Below are 20,837 nucleotides of genomic sequence, written 5' to 3'. Positions count from 1 at the left end.
CAAGGGTGGGAGGCCGCCCGAGCTCCCAGGGCTCCCGGCCTTGGTCACCCCAGGGCCCGCCCTGCCCGGGGCTGGGCGGGGCTGGGGACTCACCGTCCAGCCACCGCCGTCCGTGCTCATGTCGCAGTAGACCTGGAAGCCGGCGGGGTCGTGCGTGGGGAAGACGGAGTAAACGCCGTCCTCCTGCCGACCGCTCAGGAGGACGTCCAGGCAGTCGCGGGGCCGAGAGCCTGCGACAGGGACGGCCTTCAGGGTGGCCCCCCCCCGCCGCCCGCGCCCCGCCCGCGCCCTCCTCCCCGGGCCTCTGACTTGTCTACCAGGCAACGTCCCGTGGGCTCCGCAGCCTCAGCCTTGGGGTCAGACCTTGGCTCTGCCACTCCCGGGGTGGGTTTGGGTATGTGAGCAGGCCCCCTGAACCTCGCTTTCCTCATCTGGAAAATGGGTGCAGTGAGCCCGCCTCGTCGGGCTGCGGGGCGGGGGGCTCAACAAGGGGGTGCCCTTGGGGTTCCCAGGGTGGCCGACTGCAGGAAGTTCATGGCAGACGGGCACCTGTGTTTCTTATCAGTGTGGCGGGTAGGGGACACGGGAAGTGGGGCAAAGCTGGAGCAAGTCGCCCAAAGGGGACAGCCCTCACCCTCACTCACCGTTGGCGCAGCCCCGGGGCCGCGACCCCCTGGCGGGCGCCCTCTGGAGGTCAGCCTTGACTCGGGGCCGGCTCAGCGCCCGGTCCCTGTGCAGGGCGTCCAGGACGTCGCTGACCAAGCTCACCAGGTGAGCCATGTGGCCTTGGCTGTCCGAGAGAAGCTGTGGAACACAGGGGTGGTCAGAGGGGGCAGGGGCTCCGGTGGGCACACGGCAGGACACCTGCTGGCAGGGTGGGCTCCCGGGGTGACAGCAGCCCCTGTCCTGCTCCGGCCCCAATCCAAGGCGGTCTGAGCCTGGGAGGCCAGATGATAGGGGCTCACATGGGAGGGTCTGGGGTCTGTCACCTCCCCTCCCCAGGATCCCGAGGGCTGCAGGACCACGAGGAGGGGAGGCCTGCCGTGGGCGGTCCGCAGCCAGCCAGAGGGCATGGAGCTTGCTGGGTCTTTATACAACGAGCCTGTCACCTGCCAGATAATAGCTTGTTTAAGGGAAAATAGGAATATACTGTGCCGTCAGTTTACAAAATGTGATTCCCGGCTGGTCAGGAAGCAGGGGCTTGCGAAGCTTTTAGCTTCCCTGTCAGTTTCTCCTCTGCTGAGCAGGTGATTCAGGGAGCACTGCGGCCCCAGGGCGCTAGGCAGAGCCGGGCCGGGGTGTCGGGCAAGCTTCCTCCTGATGCTGGTTTCTCCCTGGGCTTTAGCACAGCATGTAGTAGACAGGCCCATGGGAGAGCCCTGCAGAGGGGTGCAGGCAGCCCCCCAAGGGGCAGGGCATAGAAAGCAGGGTGTGTTGGGAGCAAAGATCACCGGGCTCATTGGTCAGGTCTCTAGGCTTCTGCCTGTGTTTCTCAGATGACACAAACACACAGGCACGAAAACCCTCCACTTAAACCAGCAAATGACTAAGGTTAGAAGGTACATATAAACATGCCCCGAATTAACGGGGAGAGGCCATCCCTGCGAGCTGAGCCACATGAATGCGTTAGAGAGGACTCGCAGCCTTCAGAAGCAGTGAAGCCAGAGCTGCTGCCGGCCACACGGAGCCTCCGGTTGCCCCTCCACAGAACGGGGTCGCAGTCCCTGCTCCTGCTTACTGACGAACACACAGGCAGGCCTAGCACGCGGGGGTCCCTCATGACTGCTGTGAGAGGGGCTCCCATGGCTGAAGCTTCAGGTGCGATTTCCACCGTAACAGAGACGCTGGTGGGCAGAGAGCACCTCAGGTGACCGCTGTGGGCCGAGCCCGCGCAGTCAGGACCCCGGCGCCCGGTCAGGGATGGACCACGTTGTCCTCATTGTACAGGTGGGGAGACCCACCCTGTGGAGGGCACCTGACATGCCCAAGGCCCCCAGGGAGACTGGAACCCTGAGCCAGGGGCGTCTCAGCCATCTGTGCACACGAGTCACCCTGGTGCTTCCTGAGCTGTTGGGACCTGGGGCGTTCGGGACAAGGTCCAGGGATGTGCCTTTGAACAAGCAGCTCTGGCAAGTCTGACAGGGTGCCTGTAGGCATTGCTTTGAGAATTGCAGGCCTGGGCTGACCGGCTGAGGTTCTGGGAAGCGTGGAGAGGAGCTAGCAGCCGGGTGACATGGCTCTGCGAGGCTCGCGGTCCCTGGAACCACCCCAGGTCTGTGGGAAACGAGTCTAATTAAACATTGCTCTGGGATGTAAATATATCAGGTGAGCCAAAGCACTCCTGGGCCCAGGAAAACTATCAGTCTTTTTTTTTTTTTTTTTTTACAGAGACAGGGAGAGAGTCAGAGAGAGGGATAGACAGGGACAGAGAGATGAGAAGCATCAATCATTAGTTTTTTGTTGCTCATTGCGACACCTTAGTTGTTCATTGATTGCTCTCTCATATGTGCCTTGACTGTGGGCCTTCAGCAGACCGAGTAACCCCTTGCTCGAGCCAGCGACCTTGGGTCCAAGCTGGTGAGCTTTTGCTCAAACCAGATGAGCCGGCGCTCAAGCTGGCGACCTCGGGGTCTCGAACCTGGGTCCTTGGCATCCCAGTCCGACGCTCTATCCACTGCGCCACCGCCTGGTCAGGCAAAACTATCAGTCTTGAAGGAGCAGCTCTAGGCCTCTCTTGGGCAAGTGGTAGAGACCCGAGGCCCCTCCCCAGCCCCTACTGCAGCCCTGAAGGCGGGGTGGCCGTGGGCCAGGCCTGGCTGACCAGGGGCTAAGCTGTGTGGAGAGCAAGGCGGGGGATCCTGGAAGTCTGGCGGTGGTGCCCTGAGCCTGCTGATGAGGGGCAGGGATGTGCAAACGTGGGTAGTAAGTCGCAGGGCCGCTGAGCACCCCACCCGGGAGAGGGAAGCCGCTTCCCATCAGTCACCCAGACAGGATGATGAGGACTATAATTCCTCCAGCTGCAGCCTTCAGAGGGAGGGGAGAGGCCCATTGCTCATATGCTGTTGGGTGACCGAGTGCCTGGTCATCCCCGGTGTCCGGAAGGGGCCGGGACTGCTGGCAGGCGTGGGGCTCAGTTCCTCGTCCCTCGGGACCTGAGTCACAGGGGTGATGGGGTGCAGGCTGGAGGCTGGGCCGGGCGTGACCTGGCTGGCCCCTGGGTCAATCACAGTCCTATTCTGGGCCTGTTTTTTTCCTAGTGGAAAATGGTGGAATCCACTGAGGTGCTCCAGATCCCTGGTCCCGTGAGGGGCAGTTCCTGCTGTGCTCCAGACACCGTCAGCGATGGAGACACTTCACCCAGGCCTGCCCAGCGTCTCCTAGGACCTGGCTGGCTCGGGCGCGGGCAGGGGGCAGAGGTGGTGGGGACAGGCTGAGGGGCTGCTGGGGCTCCCTCACTGGCCCCTCCTTCCCCGGAGAGCTGGGGCGTCGAACAGCAGTGAATGGGGGGCATCGGGGAGTGGGTGCAGCTCTCTCTCTGGCCATGTGCACCCCGGGGAGGGCTTGCCACCGGCCATGAGCCTCAGTTTGCTACTAAAGGTTGTGACCACCCCCACCGGCATCTTCCCTGCACTGGAGCCCTGTGAAGCCCCCCAAGCCTGGATCTGACCTGATGGCCGATGCCACGAGTACTACACAGCTAGTCAGGGGCACCAGGACAGTGTGTGGGAGACAGACTCCTGTCACCATCAGCCGGGTGGCGTTGGATAAGTGACCTCTCGGAGCCTCATCTGCTCATCTGTAGGAACAGCAACAGCCCCTGGTCCCGGGGCACCTGGGGACTTGGACCACAGACGTCTGGTGCGGGCACATGGCTGGCGTGCAGTGGCAGCCAGTCTAGCCTCCCACTGAGACCTCAAGCTCGACCTGCCCCTTACCTGGGTGAGGCGGGCGTGCTCGCTCTGCAGGACGCTGAGCCCCTGGCCCAGAGTGCCGTGCCCCTTCCGCAGTCCTGCGCACTCCGCCTGCAGCTCCGAGGCCCGGTCCAGCAGCCGGGGCAGCTGGTCAGCCAGCGTGTCCAGCAGCTCCCGCTCCTGCCCGCCCACCGGCTGAGGCTCAGCCTGGTGCTCGGTCAGCGCCTGCAGCACGGAGGCCTGGGCGCCCTCCAGGCGGGCAAAGCCATCAGCAAGGTCGGGGCAGCGCGGGTCAATGAGGATGCTGAGGCGTGAGCTCTCCGCTCTCTCCACGGTGACCAGGGCGCTGTTGGCACCAGCCGGCCCGGTGCTGACGACGGGCGGGGGCGCCGTGCCCGGCGCGGGAGCGTGGTTCAGGAAGAGCACGGTGCCGGTGACAGCCACGGCCAGCAGCACGGCCAGGGACAGCAGCACCGTGCACAGCACGTAGCCACAGCTCGGCCGCTGTGGGCCAGCCAGGGCACGAAGACACAGAGACGGACAGACAGACAGGAGAGAGAAGGAAGAGGCAGCGTCAGCAGCAGACCTGGCCCTCCAGCTCTGCCCCCTGAGGAGGACCCAGGCAGCCCCAGGTCGGGGCTCTGGACACAGCTCAGAGGATGCCCTTCTTGGGGACTGGGGGAAGGGAGTCAGAGAGACGGAGCAGGAGTGAGCGAGCCAGAGATGCTGGGAGATAGAGATGGAGAGGATGAAAAGAGAAACGACGGCAGACAGACAGATGCCAATGGACAGAGTGACCCCTGCCTTCTTCCCGGCCCTGCCCCGCCCCACTCAGCTGGCCCAAGGAGGGACTACCTTCCCCAGATGGGCTGGGCTATGGTCCCCACAGGGCGACCTTGAGTGAGGGACCTCACCTCTCAAAGCCTCCGTGTCCTCCCTGTAACATGGGGGCAAGGCTAACACGCCCCACCCTACCCCACCCCTGGGCACCCGCTGTGCAGACTCAGGGAGAGCTGTAAAAGTGACAGTAACAATGTTACAAATTGTCACTCTGTCTCAGCAGAATGAGCGCCCGTGAAGCTGCCAGGAGCCCCCGGCACAGGGGGGCCTCCGGAACACCCCTCTTCCCTCTCCTGTATCCTCCCCCTTCCCCCCACCCTCCACAGAGCAGCCCCCTCCCCTGCAGGATAAACAGAATAAACACCGAGGTGGGAAAGGGGCCTCCCCTGTTCTAAGGAGGCAGCTGTGCCTCCCAGAACAGAGAAAAGAGCGAGGCAGGCAAGAATGGAGGCACCCGGCCGGTGAGAACTTGAGCTAGGTCCGCACACGTGCTGGGGGCTAGCCACAAGGGAAGCTGGGACTCAAAGGAAGCACCGCGACACAGCAGCAAACCCAGACTCCCTGGATCGAATCTGGCACAGCCCAAAGGGCGCTTGAAGAACGCCACCAAGCATCTGACGCGTGGGGAAACTGAGACCCAGAGAGGGCAAGAGCCCTGCCCTGAGTCACACAGCAAATCAGAGGCAGAGCTCAGACTAGACTCCCAGCCTCCTGCCTCCTCCACCACTAACTAAATCCCGCCCCCCTCTCCGTTTTCAACTTTCTGGACTCCGATGAATCTCTAGATGAGTTAGTGTGCTGAAGCACTTAGCCCGGCTCCTGGCGCAACATGCGTGTGCAGTAAATATTAGCGGCTTTATTCTCTCGTGATCAATGTACCCAGAGCATGTGGAAGTGCTTGGTTTTTTATTATTTTCCACCCCAAGTGTTATTTCTGTGTGTCACTGATGCCAGGACGTGCCTTCTCTTTTTCACATTTTAACACCTCTGATGTTGGCAGCATCTTACAGCTGCAATTGACAACTTGCCTGCTTTCTTAGCGACACATAAAACAGTGGTTCCCCTTACCTCCTGTAACGGGTCTCCCTACGAGGAAATGCGGTGGAGCAAACAGCTCCTTTTCCATAAATGCCAATTCTCCAAGTAACCCCTGAGCATCCTGTTTGGCACTGCGGTGAGGGGAGAGGTACAGATAGACAGGCAGACCCCCAAGGAAGCCATCTGTGTTATTGGCGAGATGAGCGATTTTCAACCGGTGAGCCGCAAGAATTTTAACGCGTGCAATACCTGATCTGTGTAGTCAGGGGCACTGACCTCTTTCCCCTTAGGTTGTCAAATTAAACATGACAACAGCCGACACAACAACAGCCATCTGGTGTGAATGCCCTGTCTTGACCCATTAACATATAGGTCAGAAATAATAGAGTTGCATCTTATTGGTTACATCGCATAATAAGGTTGTATCTGATGGGTTCATTCTTGGTACCAGAAATCCTTATATACAAATAGAGGCACCTGGTTTTTTTAAAAAGTCCCTTTGGAGCAAAAAGGGTAGGCGATCATTTTTGGGGGGAGTGGAGGAGAATCAATCGAAATTATACATTTTGGGGGGGGTCAGATTGGCAAAAAATATATTTTTTGGTATGCGACAGTCACTGCAGGTCAGCAGCTTCCGGACCGACGGGCACCCCATTATCACCGCTGCTCTTTGAGTACATACCCTGTTCCTGCCACTGGAACTTCCGGATAACTCCCTGCTCTGGTTGGATTCACTTTGCAGATGGAAAAACTGAGGCTCAGAGAGCAGAAGATTCTGCCCAAGGTCACATGGAAGGCAAATGGTCCAGCCGATATTTGAACCAGGGGCCAGGTGACTCTGGAATTATACTGTGCCCAGGCTGCTCATTGAGCCATCCCACCACGCTTTGTCCTCTGCCTGAGTGTGACTGGGGTTTGAGAGACAAAGCCCTGTGTCAGCAAGTAGGTCTCTGTCAGGCCCCTCCGGGTCCATCAGGAGACACCTTGCCCGGAGCAGCTCAGAGCAATGTCCTCAAACTGAAGAGCACTAATGTCCCCAGCTGGTGAGGCAGAGTGGCCAGCTATGCTTCCCCCCAAGTGTCTCCAGGACCCTGGCCCACTTCTACTCAAGCCCCAGGTCCCTGGCGGGAAGGCAGGGGTCGTGGAGAAGGGGAGGGACTCAGGAAAGTTGCAGGGGGTCCCCTAGGGGCATGGGGACAATGGAACTTGGTGATGAAATGGGCCACTCAGCAGAGGAAAATTAGTCTTCAGAGATCACCTTAAACATGAAGTACTGCTCGCTTTTATAGGCTGCCGGTGACGTGCCTTGCAAAGAAATCTGCTCGAGGTAATAGGGGGGCTGTGGGCAGCGAGCAGCCCGACCCAGTGTGCCGCAGGGCCGGAGCTTATTAATCCGCGTTGGCTGTGGCGGAGCGCAGCGCCCACCCTGGAGTCTGCGCGGCGGCGGATGCACACAGGTCCCCCGTCCGGCTGCGAGGAGCCGGACACCGGGAAGTATCCCAGGAAGTCCGCGTGAGAGGAGGCCCCCTGCTGCTCCCACCATCTGCCTGAGCTCCCATCTGGAGTCATGTGGCTTCGTCCCCTGTGTGACCCCTCAGTGCTGGCCCACGGTTAGCCTGCCCAGGAAGCCCTGGCCGGTGTGCTGGGGTGTGCAGGGTGTAGGGAGACTCAGAGGTCCCTCAGCTGCAGGGTGACATCTGTCTCACCGCTTTCTTTGAGTCCCCAGTTTCTGGGAGTGGACACGGGGTCTAGCAGGGGGCAAGGAGACCTCGCTGCCTGGGTGCCCTGCTGACCCGTCCTGTCCAGCCCGCACCCTGCCTCTTCCATGTAATCTCAGGGAACTAGGTGACAGCTCTCCCCTGAGAGGGGCTGAGGCCGAACTCCTAGTCCAGCAGGACGAAGACGTCTCCCCGCAGGAAGGACAGGCAGCGTGAGACCCCGGTGCCGGCCACTCCCAACCCTCTCCTAGGCGCCGCCCCACTAGAGGCCAGGTGGCTGTTCAGGACCGGAACACGCCTCACTACGTCAGCTCATCAGCTCGAGAGCAACAGGACGGTGGGATGTGGCCTGTGGTCTGGCAGGGGCTCTCTGGTGGGCTGACGGGGTCAAGGGAGACAGTGGGAGGCCCAGCCCCGCCCCCAGCCCCTGGGGCAGTCCTCCTCGCCTCCCGGAAAAGCCCACCCCTGGGCATAGGGCTCCTGACCTGTACTGAACTCTGAGCCCCTGGCCCTGGAAGAGAGTGGTCCACATTCCCCTAGAGTGAGGGGCTGCTGTTATGCTCAAAGTCCTGGGAAGAGGGCCCGCGGCCTGTTCTACGAGCCCTTGGCCCAGGGAACCTGCAGGTGATGTACCCCCCCTTCCCCTCTCCGCCTCCCGGTCAGTCACAACATGGCTGGCTGACGAGCAAGAGGCCCCAAGAAGGGACCCCGAGGAGGGGCTCGGGAAGGGACAGGAGGAAGGAGTCCTTGACTTGTAGTCACCCCCCAGGGGGCTCTTTCTGCCTTTCTCCCTCCTCCTCTCCCAACCATGCCACACAGGCACCCCACCCCAACCCCCGGGGACCACGAGGAAAGAGGCGTCTTTTCATCGCTGAACCCATTATACTTTGTGACGACACCCGTCTGGTGAGTTTGTTCCCCCACGGGACTCTAAGCTCCCAGAGGCACCTCCTAGCTGAGCAGGGTCTCCAAAGTGTCATTCAGTGAATTCAATGCAGCGGGGTTTAGGTTAGACATCAGGAAGAACTTCTCAGTGAGAACTTGTCTTCTTTCTGGAATGTTTTTAGAAATTTTGAAAGTATCAAGAGAATGGCCTGGGCTAGGTCAGAGGTGGATTGCCCTCTGGGGTGACTTGGCTGGGGGGCTACTCAGAAGCAAGCCCCCCTCCACCCCAGGGAAGAGTTACATGGTGACTTCCTGCCCTGTACTCCAGGACTAGAAGAATCATGGCTATTTTTAGATCCTTCCATCTGAGCGACTGCAAACTCCCAGCCAACGTTCCAGCATCATCTCTCTCCCCAAGAGCACGCGAGCCCTTCTCTCCGCATGGAAGAAGGGAAACTCTGATGAAGTCGGCATCTTGCCCACGGTCACCCAGCAGAGCAGGAGCTGAGGCCAGAGGGGCCAGGACAGAGTGAGCCCAGGGCGTCCCCCCAAATGACGGATGCTCGGACACCAGCTTTTCATCGGCAGTGGACCTTGTAGTCTGGGGATCACGAGCAGCAGGCTGAGCAGAGAAAGGGTAGCTGGCCTGTCCTCCCTTCATCTTCCCTCCAAGGCTCAACGGCCACCTGGGAGAGACCCAGGTTCGAATCCCAGCTCCAGCCTCAGTTTTCTCTTAGCCTCAGTTTTCCCATCTGTCAAATGGGACCATCATCCCGGCCACCAACCTGCCAGGGTGGTTTTGACTAAGAAATGAGAGCTGTGGGGGTTAGGCCAGCTGGTACTCGGACTGTGGCGCTGGTGCCCCATTCTCCCAGAGAGAGACCCTCAGCCAGGCCCGGCTGGTGGGAGCTGGGTGGTCAGATCACTTTTCCTGGCGGGCAGAGGGGCCATCAGGACCCTGACAGCCTGCGAGAGGGGTCAGGCTGCTTTGAGAACCACCTTCCTGGAGGGTGCACCAGGCTTTACAGTTTGCAAAACACAAACACACCAGGACGTCACTTGACCCTCCTAACAGCTCTCCTCATGAGGCAAGGAGGGCGCGGGGACGGCGGTTCCATTTTATAGACGGCGAAGCCCAGGACCAGAGAGGGGGGTCACTTGTCCAGAACCACACAGCATGTCCACGGCCGAGACGCAACGGGAAGCAGGGCCCCCGGGGCCAGGCCGGAGGGAAGCGGGGCATGGGAAAGGCCTTCCTCCCCTCTGAAGCTTCAGACGAGCCGGGGGGCTGGAGCAGGGGGCAGCCTGGCAACACGCTGGGTCACCAAGGAGTTGCAAGGTGATGCAGTGTTTGATATTGGCCCAGGCCCCGGGGACTACAAACCCTCAGCCTCCTCTAATACCAAGGGGCAGACAGTAGGGCCCTGGCCCAGTGGCAGCTGGAAGATGTGTCCCTGGGGAGCAGCAGAGGCCCCGAAGCCACATTTCAAACAGATCCCCCAGAAGCCTCCTCCCTTTGAAACACAGCAGGACTTGCCGGCTCCTCTCCCACAGCACTTCCCACATGAGGCTCCGCGCAGTTCGACCCAACAAATATCCCTTAGCTCCCAACCCAAGCCACAGAAAGGGCAGGGGCCTGAGCCCAAGGGCGGACCCCAGGATGGGGGCCTAGAAGGAGCATGTGTCCAAAGGAAGCTCCTGATAGAGGAGAGACTCGGGGCTGGGGCACAAGGCAGCGAGATCAAAGCAGCTGAGCAGCACAGGGAAAATGCCAGTGGGACTTCGAGACACAGCCCCTGGGCATCAGGGAAAGCTTCCTGGAGGAGGTAGCGTTTAGTAGGTTTTCCCTGAGAGAAGGTGAGCACATGCTTATGTGCATTGAGGAGCCTGGTGTGACCCACAAGGTGGGACAACAAAGGGCGGAAATGAGTAGCTGGGTGTGGGACAGTACCTGAAAGGGGGCTCATCAAAAGGGAGAATGGGCCGGGCTGGGGACAGCCTTGAAGGACAAGTCTAGAAGGTAAGCCTGCTCTTGCTAAGAGGAGAGAAAGTCAGAGCAAGAGAAGACTATCTGGGGATGGCTGCGGCGTGGGCCTGACCTGGCAGGGAACAGACCTGTCCAGGAGGCACCCAGGAAGGCTCGGGTCAGACCTGGCTTCTAAGCCGGGCTGCGCTGCTAACATGCTGTGTGACTTGCGAATGTGTATCCCTGCCTTGTCCCCAGGCTTCTGCGGGAAGTGAGGTTGTGTGAATGGTTAGGAAAGAGCTTTGCAAACTGTAGAGGGCTGGGCCCCCACACCACGGCAGCCTCACTCCAACCAGAACGAGCAGGTTGCAGCTTCTGAGAGCAAGAGGCCGCCAAGGTCCGCCCCTGCCGCCCCCTCCTGCCGCTGCAAACACGAGCTGTTCCTTCCCCAATGACATCTGTCTGGGAGAAATTTGAAATTTAAAACGGGCAGCCCCATTAATTCCTCTCCTCGGTGAGCAGGCCTCCGCATCTTGCCTGCCTGCCCCAGTCCCTTGTCAGCCTGGCCTGGGGCGGCCCCAGGGCTGCACCTCCGCTCAACCTGCCTCCACTCTGGCCGGCCTGCGTCTCCAGCCTCCTCTCTGACCAGCCCTGGAGCTCTGCCCTCACCCTCTTTCGGTGCTCAGCCCTGGGCACCCCCCGGGCCTGCCCACTTCCATGGACCCTGAAGAGGCCACAGGAAGGGTAGAGTGAACAGAGCTGGAGCCCTCAGACCCGGGTTCAGATCCCAGCAGGGCTGTGTGGCCTCCAGCAGGAGCCACCTTCTCTGAGCCTTTCTCTCCTTGTCTCAAAGCTGGAGCATCCCCAACCTAGCATTCTCACAGGAGGCAAATATTTATTGATCTTCTACCGCGTGCGCGTGCGTGTGTGTGTGTGTGTGTGTGTGTGTGTGTGTGTTGGAGGGGGGGCTAGCTAAAGTGTGAGGATTCAGAGGAGATGAAGAGGAGGGTCAAGTCTTGGTCCTGAAGCTCAGGCTACCATGCCAGGCACCTGGCACAGGGTGACACACCGCTTAATAAGTGGGTAAAGGTTCCCACTGTAGAGGCGATGAAACAGGCTCAGCGAGAAGTCACTCAGCCAACTAAAGGGCTGGTCCCACTGTGAAATAACGGTCCCAAAGACCCATGGTAGCACCGGGAGTCTGCTGGAGGTGCAAGGGGGCCCTTCCTCCTGCAAGGGTACCGCCCTATTCCAAACCCCAAGTTCCATCCTCCTCTTCCAGAGGAGAAACGAGATTGCTCTCCAAACTCCAGCCCGGAGCTGGGTGTCCATCCCACCAACCGCAGCAGCCACCGCCCGGGCCGGAGTGTCTCCACGACCCTGGTCTGCGCGTACCTGAGGCTTGTCGCGCGGCCGATCCTCAAGTTGGGAAGCGCCGCCCATGGTCTTCCACCGGTCGTTGACCATCTTCTGGCAGGACGGCCAGGAACGGCGGCTGGAGCGCGCCGCTGCGGAGCGCAAAGGCGCCGAGGTGGGTGCAGGCTCGGGGCGCGTCCTTCCCGCCGGATCCCCGGCTTCGTGCCTCGCGCCAGGGAGGCCCGGGCCAGCAGGAGTGCGTGTGCAGGTGTGTGTGTGTGTGCGCGCGCGTGTGTGTGCACGGGCTTGTGTGCTGGTGGTGAGAGCGGGAGCGCGAGAGCCGCCCGCCTGCCCGCTGCTCGCGCTGCGCGCCGTACCCGCTCCCCGCTCCCGCGCCTCCCCTGCGCGCTCCTTTGCCTCCGCCCTCCCTCCTCCCTCCTCCTAAATCTCCGCTTTTTTTTTTCTTTTTTTTTGTCTCGGACTCTCTTTCCCTTTTATTGCTTCCCGGTCTCCCTCTGACACACACACTCACATACACACACTGCAGGCTTCGATAGTTACATTCCACCTCCAAAAGGCCAAGATAAAGGAGGCAGAACGGGACCCCGACATTGGGCCGGCAGGAGGGCAGCAAACGCCGCAAGCAGCCTGGCCGTCGCCCGCCCACATAAGGACCCGAGGACCCTCGTGGCGCCTCCTCACAAACTTCCTCCCGGGCCGGACTCGCACCAACTAACCGTGCGCCTGGGCGCGGCGCCGGGCTGGCCTCGTGGGCGCCCCCGCCCGGGCGTCGTGCGTCCCCCGGGAGCGGCGCGGCGGTCCTCGCGGTTCCAAAGGACGCAGAGCTCACCCCGGAACCCGGGCTGGGGGTAAGGGAAAGCGGCCGGCCAGAGTGCGCCCCCTGTGGATCTCCGAGGTCTCGTCCCGGGCCCGGGGTTTGTGCGCCCCGTCCGGGAGTCTCATGCCACGGGGAACAACTCCTGGGGACACTGCCGCACGAGGTTTGCCTTGGGGAAGGCTTGGCCAGAGCCCACAGACCTGCGTCCAGGCGCTCAGACGTGGCCAGACGGCCTGCGTGCTGAGCTGGGGTCCCCGCTGCCGCGACAGCCGCCCGCACCGCGGTCGCGAGTACGAGCCGCCCCGCGTTCTGCCCGCGCTCCCGGCGGATCGCCCGCGTTCCCCAGGCGCGCCCCGCGCCGTATCAGCCCCCGCCTCCTCCTCTGCAGGGCAGAAGAGGGATTTATGCCGGGAGGGGGCTTCTTAGTCGCCCCCTCCCACCTGCAGCACTTTTAAAAGCGTTGAGTCCTCCCGGAGCAGCCTTCTGAGGTAATTGACAAAGTCCCTAATCTGCCTCGTTAACAAGCTGCTATTGTGGCTTCTGACCGGGAGACGCCCACACGGCCCGACGCCGCGTTCCCCGCCAGCCGCGCTCTCCCCCGGCTGCCGCCAGAGCCAGGCCAACTGCCCCTCCCCCACCCCTCTCTGCAGCCCCTTATCTTCTGCTCCCCCAACTGCAGAACAGAACCCCCCTTGTCTCGCCCCCCGCTTCTCCCCAAAGCTGTTTTCCGGCTCCCGGAGCGCCTTGGCCCGCCACGCTGTTCCCTGGCACCGACTTCGTCTCTCCCCCACTGGCTGCCAGTCTGTCGTCACATCTTTGTCCCTCTCCCGGGTCCCGCACTGGTGGAGCAGGCTGCCAGGGGATGGGGGTTGCACCCTGGGGCAGAAAGCTGGGGTGGGAGGGGGGGGTGGTACGCTGTGTCCCATGCCATCTGAGTAGCCTGTTATTCACCCACTAGAAGCTGGGTTCACAATCCACCAGCTGTTTGTCCACAGCCTCTTGTTTCTTCCAAGGCTGCCTGCAGCCCCACTACACTGCCCACAAGGAGGCTGCCCAGTGCACTGCAGGATCCCATAGCACAGGCTGGGAGTCACCAGACCCGTTTGGAACCCTAATCCCGTGGCTCTTATTGGGCCCTGTTCCTATGGATTAAAGGGGTTGGCAGGTGACCTAGAGGGTTATTAGGGCAGAGAAATGTGGTGGGAAGCACAAGGCCTTGGCTGTGTGGCCTGGGGCAAGCTACTGTACCTCTCTGAGCCTCAGTTTCCCCACATGTACCAAGGGGTTATCAGCACCCTCTGCATTGGGGCTCTTGTGAAGTTCTGAGAGTTGATAGAAGCACCTGAGCAGGTTGCAAACTTTCCCGCTTTGACCTTGGGCAGATTTTCTGTCTTCTCCAGCCTCAGTTTCCTCATTGAACAAGAAATCACAGCCTCCCCCTTCTTAGTGGGGGATTGTGAGGTTGACAGGCACATGGCTGGGACTTTCTGTGATTCCAGTGTGAGGTGTAGAGGTAAGCCCCAGCGCTGTCTATGCACAGACGAAAGACCAACCGAGTGGGAGACCCTGAACCGAGATGCTGAGTGCGGGGAGGAGGATGCTAAGGCCAACAGAGGTTCTGGGCATGCACTCCAGGGAAGGCATCCTGGAGGAGGAGGGGCACATGCCAGACCCCCAAGGTGGGCACATCTGGATGTTGGGGAAGAAGGCACTGCGGGCCGTGAAGCCACACAGCCAAGGCAGAGAACGGAGAGCGACAACAGCCTGCAGCAGGTGCATGCAGCCAGGAGGACACTGGTTGGAGTATCCGCTCCCAGGCCTGCAGAGAGGTGGTTGGATGGGTAAGCGGGGGCCGCCTAGCGGCTCCTCCTGGCTCTGTTTGCTGTCGGGTTGTCTCACCTGTTCAGCCTCAGCTTCCTCACTTTCCTGCCTGCGGGGGTGCAGTAAACACACGTCTGGGTGGTGTTCACCCACCCCACCCCCAGCTCAGCACCCAGAAGAAGAGTCAGCCCTGGTGCAGCTTTAGCACGAGCCCACAGGTGTTTGGTCAGCGCTTTCCACGCAACACTCAGCCGACACACTTGGGGCACTGTCTGGGAAGAGGAGGGGGCCGCCCTCTGTTCACTGGCCCTAAGATCTAGGTGAACAAAAGCTTAGCTGACTCCACAGAGGGAACGGGGTTCCGCCCTCTGATTGCCTTTTGACATAGCGTGGGTCTGTCCTAGAGCCCCTGGGAGGAGCCCAGTTGTGCTCACTTGGCCAGGAGCTTCCGGCTTTCCAGCCAGCCCAAGACAAGACATTCAGGGACCAGCCAGGACCTGGGGGGGGGGGCGGCGGGAGCCTGGGACTTCCAGACTGAACCGCATTAGACCCAAGGCTGCCCTGGCACCTCTGACCGCCCTCTGCACTTCCACTCAGCCTCCTTTCTCTGGCTCCCCGATTCTGCCTGTGGCCACCTAGATGTGATGGCCCCAGCAGCATTTTTAGTTTAAATCTCAGAGAGAAGGTCTGTGACCCATCCTGCTGGTCATCCTGCTGGCTGACTCCCAGCCAGGACATGTCAATCATAGGTTATCAGCTGGCCAAAGACAGCTGACCTTGGACAGGTGCCCAGCGTATTGCACTGGAGGGCACAGCAGTGGGGGTCCTGATGCAGGCACATCCCTTAGCAGGGCATGGGTACAGGGCAGGCAGTGAGGCGTGCCAGCATCAGAGGGATGAAGGAGAGAGCCAGTGACAGACGAAAAAGAGCGGCCAGGGTTGTCAGATGACAACACTCAGCAGGCCTGCCCTTCGGCTGGCGTGGTCTGTGGAGCACCCCCCCACACACACTCAGCCCTGAGCTAGGCAGACACACTGCATCCTCGCAGCCACCTTCATGAGTGGGAGTGAGGGTTCTCCCCATTTTATGGATGAGAAACAGACACTGAAAGGTAAGTTACATAACTTGGATAACAGTGCTATTAGTAAAATGATATAATTAATAGCTACCCTCCTGTAAGCATTTTCATGTGCTGTATACCTTTCACTAATGATATATCTATTTCACCAAAAGCCTGTGGGTGTTATTAATATCCACATTTTATAGATGAGGCCGCTGAAGCTCAGAGAGGTTAAGTAACTTGATCAAGGTCACACAGCAACTAATGGGGCCAGAATTTGAGTTGGCACAGTCAGAGCCCTCCTCTCTTTCTCACTTGCTTCCTTCCTCTTGGTTGGCTAGAGCCGGGCCTGAGACATTCAGCGAGCATGGTGGAGCCGATGTGCAGCAGGGACACAGCGAATGTCGAAGGTGCTTGTCGCATTGGGCCTGGGGCACTAGCTGGTCAGGAGGTCGGGACCTCTGGCCCTCGTCCACTCAGCCTCGGCCCTGCTCTGCGAGGGGACTCGGCTCTCTCCGCAAAGCTGTTGCTACTTAACTCTGACAGTTGCATTTATCATTAAAAATAAATTTGTCTTGGCTTCCCGTGGCATGGAAAGCTACCGTGCGGTGATTCAATGGGCTTGTCAGCCCTCACTGTTAGGCACGAGGAGCTGAACAACTGGATGGTCTCCAACGCCAGCTCCTCATCTTCGGCAGCTGGAGCCAGAAATGTACAGTGGGCTGACATTTAATTTAGAATCCAACATACCTTGACATAAACCCATAATACAAAGACGGGGGTGGAGGGGGTGGGGCTGCCAAGCCCAGTGCCAGGGTTTGGGTGGGGGGAGTCCAAGTGACAGGATGGATTTCTTTCTTTCTTTTCATTTTTTATTTTGCTTTGTCAACACTGAGTGGGGCTGACAGATGAGAGGCCGTGCTCAAAGGCAAGAATTAGCGTGGAGAGAATGTGTGTGTGACCGTGGGCATGCACTTTTTGTGTGGATGCGCAGTGCATGGCAGGGGTGGTGGGTCTGTGCCCCAAGTCCACTAGGATGCGGTGTGTGGCATCTTCTGGCATGTTTGTCAGGTGTAACCAGAAAACCATGTGCCAAGGCTGGGGCCCTCCGGGCTCAGACTGGAGCCGGGGAGCAGGATGACTCAGCCGTGATGGTCAAGCCGGCACTGCCCATGTGTCTGTGTCCCCAGCCTCCCCACAGGCCCTCTGACACGTCATTGGTGCTCAATAAATACAGAGCAAGGAGGCAGTGAGTTCTTGTAAAAGCTAGAAGTGGCGTTCTGGTTTTTAATTCAGCAGAACGTCCAGGTGGACTAGGTGGGTGGAAAAGCTGAGACTTAAGGCTGATGGTGGCCGGGAGGGTGGGGTCCAGGAGGGAGGGGAGAAACCCGGGTGGGGGGAGGAGGTTAGGCTAACGCAGCTAGAAGGGGTGGAGTTGAGGGAGGAAGGGAAGAGAAGCAGAGGTAACATGGGAGGCAGAGGCTAGCAGAGCCCACCCAGCCAGGAGGGGCCAGAGGGGCTGGAGGAGTCCAGCATTCCGTCCAAGCAGGAACTCTGACCAGCAGGTGACACGGGCTCGAGCATTTGGCTGTCATTTCACCGAATGCTTGCCATGTACCAGGCACCCTGCAGGCAGCTTGGACTTTGTCACTGGCATCCTCAGGAGAACCCAGGAGGCAGATGCCATGATGATCCCGTTTCACAGACAAAGAAGCCACTCAGGTATGCGCAGGTCAACTACCTTGCTCAAGGCTACACGTCTCACAGACATCACAGCTTGCATTCACGAGCTCCGCTGTCTGATCCCTGAGCCCAGTTCTCCAGAACCCACAGGTGCAGAATTTGGGAAGCCCCACTCAGCGAGCACTCGGGTTGCAAGTACCTGTTATGAACGGAGGTGAGGGCTGGCTGTGGAAAACAAAAATGCGGTCGGTTTGGATGCAGCCAGTGGCCACCTCCCAGCCTCCACGTGGCCTGATGTTCAAACTGGCGTGTCTTCCGTGCACGGTTCCTTTGTATTCTGTGTGCTACAGCACACCGTGTACCCTGTCTGAAGTCTCAGGGCGCTGATCCTGTGTGTTGGCACCTCTGCCGGCTCTGACTCACGGTCTGTTTCCCTGCGTGTTTTGTAATTTTGGATGGTGCGCTCCATCTTTGTCAGCTTTTGCTGCGCGCCCGGTCTGTTCTGGCGTGTTTGTCCTGCCCCTGGGGGAGGCGCTTCTGTTTCCACTGGGCGTCGGAGGACAGTCTGGGGCCCCATGAGCGCTTGTGGTGCGCAGAGTCGATTCAGACCCCACATCTGCAGGAGAACGGGCCTGTGGTGGTTCGGTAATTGTGGAAACTCTTCCCTTACCGTCTTCCTTTCCTCCCTGCACGTGGAGTTCTCCCTGGTCTGCCCAGCTCGGCGCGGGTTCTCTGTCCTCCCCCTAATTGTTCTGTTTCTGGACCTGGTTGAGTTCCCTCTTTGTTTCCCCAGGATGCTTGTGAAACAGCGTATTTTGATTTTTGTAGGGTTTTTGTTGTTGTAGTTGTCTCGTCTACCATATTATTTAAAACGGAAGACCTTTATTCTCTCCTGTCTGACTTTAAGAACAAATGAAAGCCTCACTTACATATAATAACAGACCTTACGGGTAGGGCAGGATGAGTTTCAACTACCATGCCTGTCATTTCTGTGGCCCCCGAGAGCTCCCTCGGGTTCCTGCCCGGCCCACCACGACCCCCAGCCACACACCCCCTCCGCACGGTGCCCACTGCTCTGACTCCTATCACCACAGCTCCCTTTTGCCTTTTCTTAAACTTCTCCCAACAGAGCGAGGTGGCCTGTCCCCTTCCGGATCTGACTTCTCGCGCCCAAACCCAGGCTGGTGAGATCCGTCCGCGCGGTGAGTTCCGGCAGTGCATTCTTTGTCCTTGCCAGTAGTATTGCATTTACCGCGGCGCCACAATTTGTTTAACTCTTTTCCTGTTGATGGACGTCTGGGTTGTTTCCATGTGGGGCTGTTAGAACAGTGTTGGTGTGAACATTTGTACACAGGGCCTGGTGCACACATGGGCGCATTCCTTGGCTGTGTACTCAGGAATGGAATTGCTGGATGGCAGGGTGGGGGCACGTTAAACTTGGTGAGACGCCACTGAACGGCTTTCCAGCGTTGACACCACTATCGGTACATGGGGGTGCGGGTGCCCCGTAGCTCACACCTGGTTACCTCCCGGTGCTCCTTTGAGTGCCGGGGTGTGCGGTGGTGGCTCCAGTGTGTCTTCCGGGAACCCCTGTCCCTCACTCGCTCATTCGGCTCATTCATTCATTCACTTACTCGTTCCACAAACATTCACCACCGCCTCTCCCCCTCCCCCTAGTCCATCCAGGCTCTCGGGTTAGGGGATGGGCTGGGGTGCTTGTCTCCAGTGTCACACTGCCCACCACACATGTCCTGCCTTCCTATCACATCTGCCAGACAGCTGTCTTAAAACTGTGGCAGGGCCTGACCTGTGGTGGCGCAGTGGATGGGGCATCGACCTGGGGATGCTGAGGTCGCCGGTTCGAAGCCCTGGGCTTGCCTGGTCAAGGCACATATGGGAGTTGATGCTTCCAGTTCCTTCTCTCTCTCTCTCTCCTCTCTCTCCCTCTCTTTCTCTCTCCTCTCTAAAAATGAAAAAAAAAAAAAAAAAAACTGTGGCAGGGAGAAGCCACAGCGACTGGGTGGTTTAGTGGTTAGAGCGTCATCTCAGCATGCTAAGTTTGCGGGTTTGATCCCCCGTCAGGGCACATAAGGGGAGGCAACCACTGAGTGTGCAACTAAAATGGAACAACTAAGTGGAACAACGAGGTGAAGCTTCTCTCTCTTTCTTTTCCTCCTTTCCCCCTCTCTCAAATCAGTGGAAAAAGAAGCCCAGTGGCCGGGGAGGAGCTCGGCTGTCAGCTGTGCCTCTGAGGAAGTTGGTGTCTGGTCAAACCTCAGAAGTGTGCAGAAAGGCGTGTCAGTCTCTGCTATTCTAGTTCCCAGCCTGCTTCTCCCCATCTTTCCAGGTTGACCACCTGGCACCCACCAACAGCAAGGACCGAAGGGCTGGGACCCTTTGAAAACACAGCCGGATTGCTTCCCGATGTGGGGGGGGGGGGACACGGTGGGGGGGGGATGACTCACAGCCCACATCCTCATGAGAACAAGCCACGGTCATTCATCTGTAGGGAGAGTTTTTCCTCATCCTCCTCCTTCCCCTGCAGGTGGACTTTCCACCTGGCCCTGCCTTCCTAGGGCCCACAGCCCGGAGGGGCGGGGCTCCAGGTGCCTCCTATCTGGTGATGCTCCCATCTCACCTGGAGTGGCCGGTGAGGCTGGATGGAGAGGGCCTGGCAGGCAGGCAGGCCATGGCTCACACCCACCTGGGCTATTCCTCGGGGTAAGACCACCTCCAACCCCAGTGGGGATTTGACCGTCCCCCCACCACCACCTCACCCCGGTGCTCAAGAGCTGTGGCTCTCTCAGAATCCAGGCCCCTTCTGGAGCTACCTGGAGGCCCCCCCGCAACCAGCTGGGCTCGGGAGGAGGGCACTCATTCTCCCACTGCTTCCCCCACTTCCCGCCTCTCAAACACTGGTGAGTTCTTTCAACAAATATTTATTGAGTACTTGCTAGGTGGGGCTTAACTCCAGTGAGTCAACAAATGGTGATCCCAGCTCCCAGGGGAGAAGTAGGGGTGAAGGTCTGGAGGGAGCCTGCTGCAGGCAGAGGGGCTGGAGGTGCCAAGGCCCTGCGGTAGGAACAAGACTGATAACAGACGCACACGGTAGGCAGGGCGCAGAGGGGAGGCGGGGTGGAGGAGGAAGGGCAGGAGGCAAGTTTAGGTGCGGTGCCGAGCAATGGGAAGGCACTGGAGGATTGCAGGCGGGGCCGTGCTATGAGCTGATCCGCATTTGTACGGGTTCCTTTTGGCTGCTGTGTGGAGGACCGGCTCCCAGAGGGTCTGGGCGGAGGGCAGGGGCCAGCCAGAGGCTTTCCTGCAGTCATCTAGGCGAGAGACGGAGGCCGCTCAGGTCGAGGTGTTAGCAGTGGACACAGAGAGGAGGAGGCAGACAGGGGACACGTCTGCCTGGAGCCATTTGGCCTGGCCAATGGAGGGGGCTGGAGTGGATGTGGTGAGTGAGGTAGAGAGAGAGAGAGAGAGGGCCATGCTGAGGTCCAGGGCCCAAGCCCCAGGTGGAGGTGACACTGCTTACCGAGACAGGGCAGCCAGGGGAGGCGTGGTGGGGGGCTGGGGTCAGGAGTTCTGTCCGGGCCTGTTCGACCTCCCAGAAGGGCACGGAGCAGGTATTCATTGAATACCCGAGCCTGGGGTCCCGGGGAGAGAGGTCCAGGCTGGAGTCATCAGCTCGGAGCCCTGAAGACACAGGCACTCGGT

The 20,837-nt window shown here is 59.6% G+C and overlaps 1 protein-coding gene across 1 annotated transcript in view; it reads right to left on the bottom strand.

Annotated features, from left to right (window-relative positions):
- FIBCD1 (fibrinogen C domain containing 1) overlaps window positions 1-12,032 on the bottom strand; it is a 29,786-nt gene extending 17,754 nt beyond the window's left edge. The window contains exons 1-4 of the mRNA XM_066255935.1: window positions 11,754-12,032; window positions 3,936-4,415; window positions 645-804; window positions 94-230 (exon numbers count right to left, since the gene is read on the bottom strand). Of these exons, the coding sequence (XP_066112032.1) occupies window positions 94-230; window positions 645-804; window positions 3,936-4,415; window positions 11,754-11,825 (849 nt within the window). The 5' untranslated portion in view covers window positions 11,826-12,032. The remainder of the gene's footprint in view (window positions 1-93; window positions 231-644; window positions 805-3,935; window positions 4,416-11,753) is intronic.
- Between the last annotated feature and the right edge of the window lie 8,805 nt (window positions 12,033-20,837).

This window comes from Saccopteryx bilineata, chromosome 2 (genome assembly GCF_036850765.1).
Source record: "Saccopteryx bilineata isolate mSacBil1 chromosome 2, mSacBil1_pri_phased_curated, whole genome shotgun sequence".
NCBI classification, from domain to species: domain Eukaryota; kingdom Metazoa; phylum Chordata; class Mammalia; order Chiroptera; family Emballonuridae; genus Saccopteryx; species Saccopteryx bilineata.
This window is presented reverse-complemented; position numbering and strand designations above follow the sequence as displayed.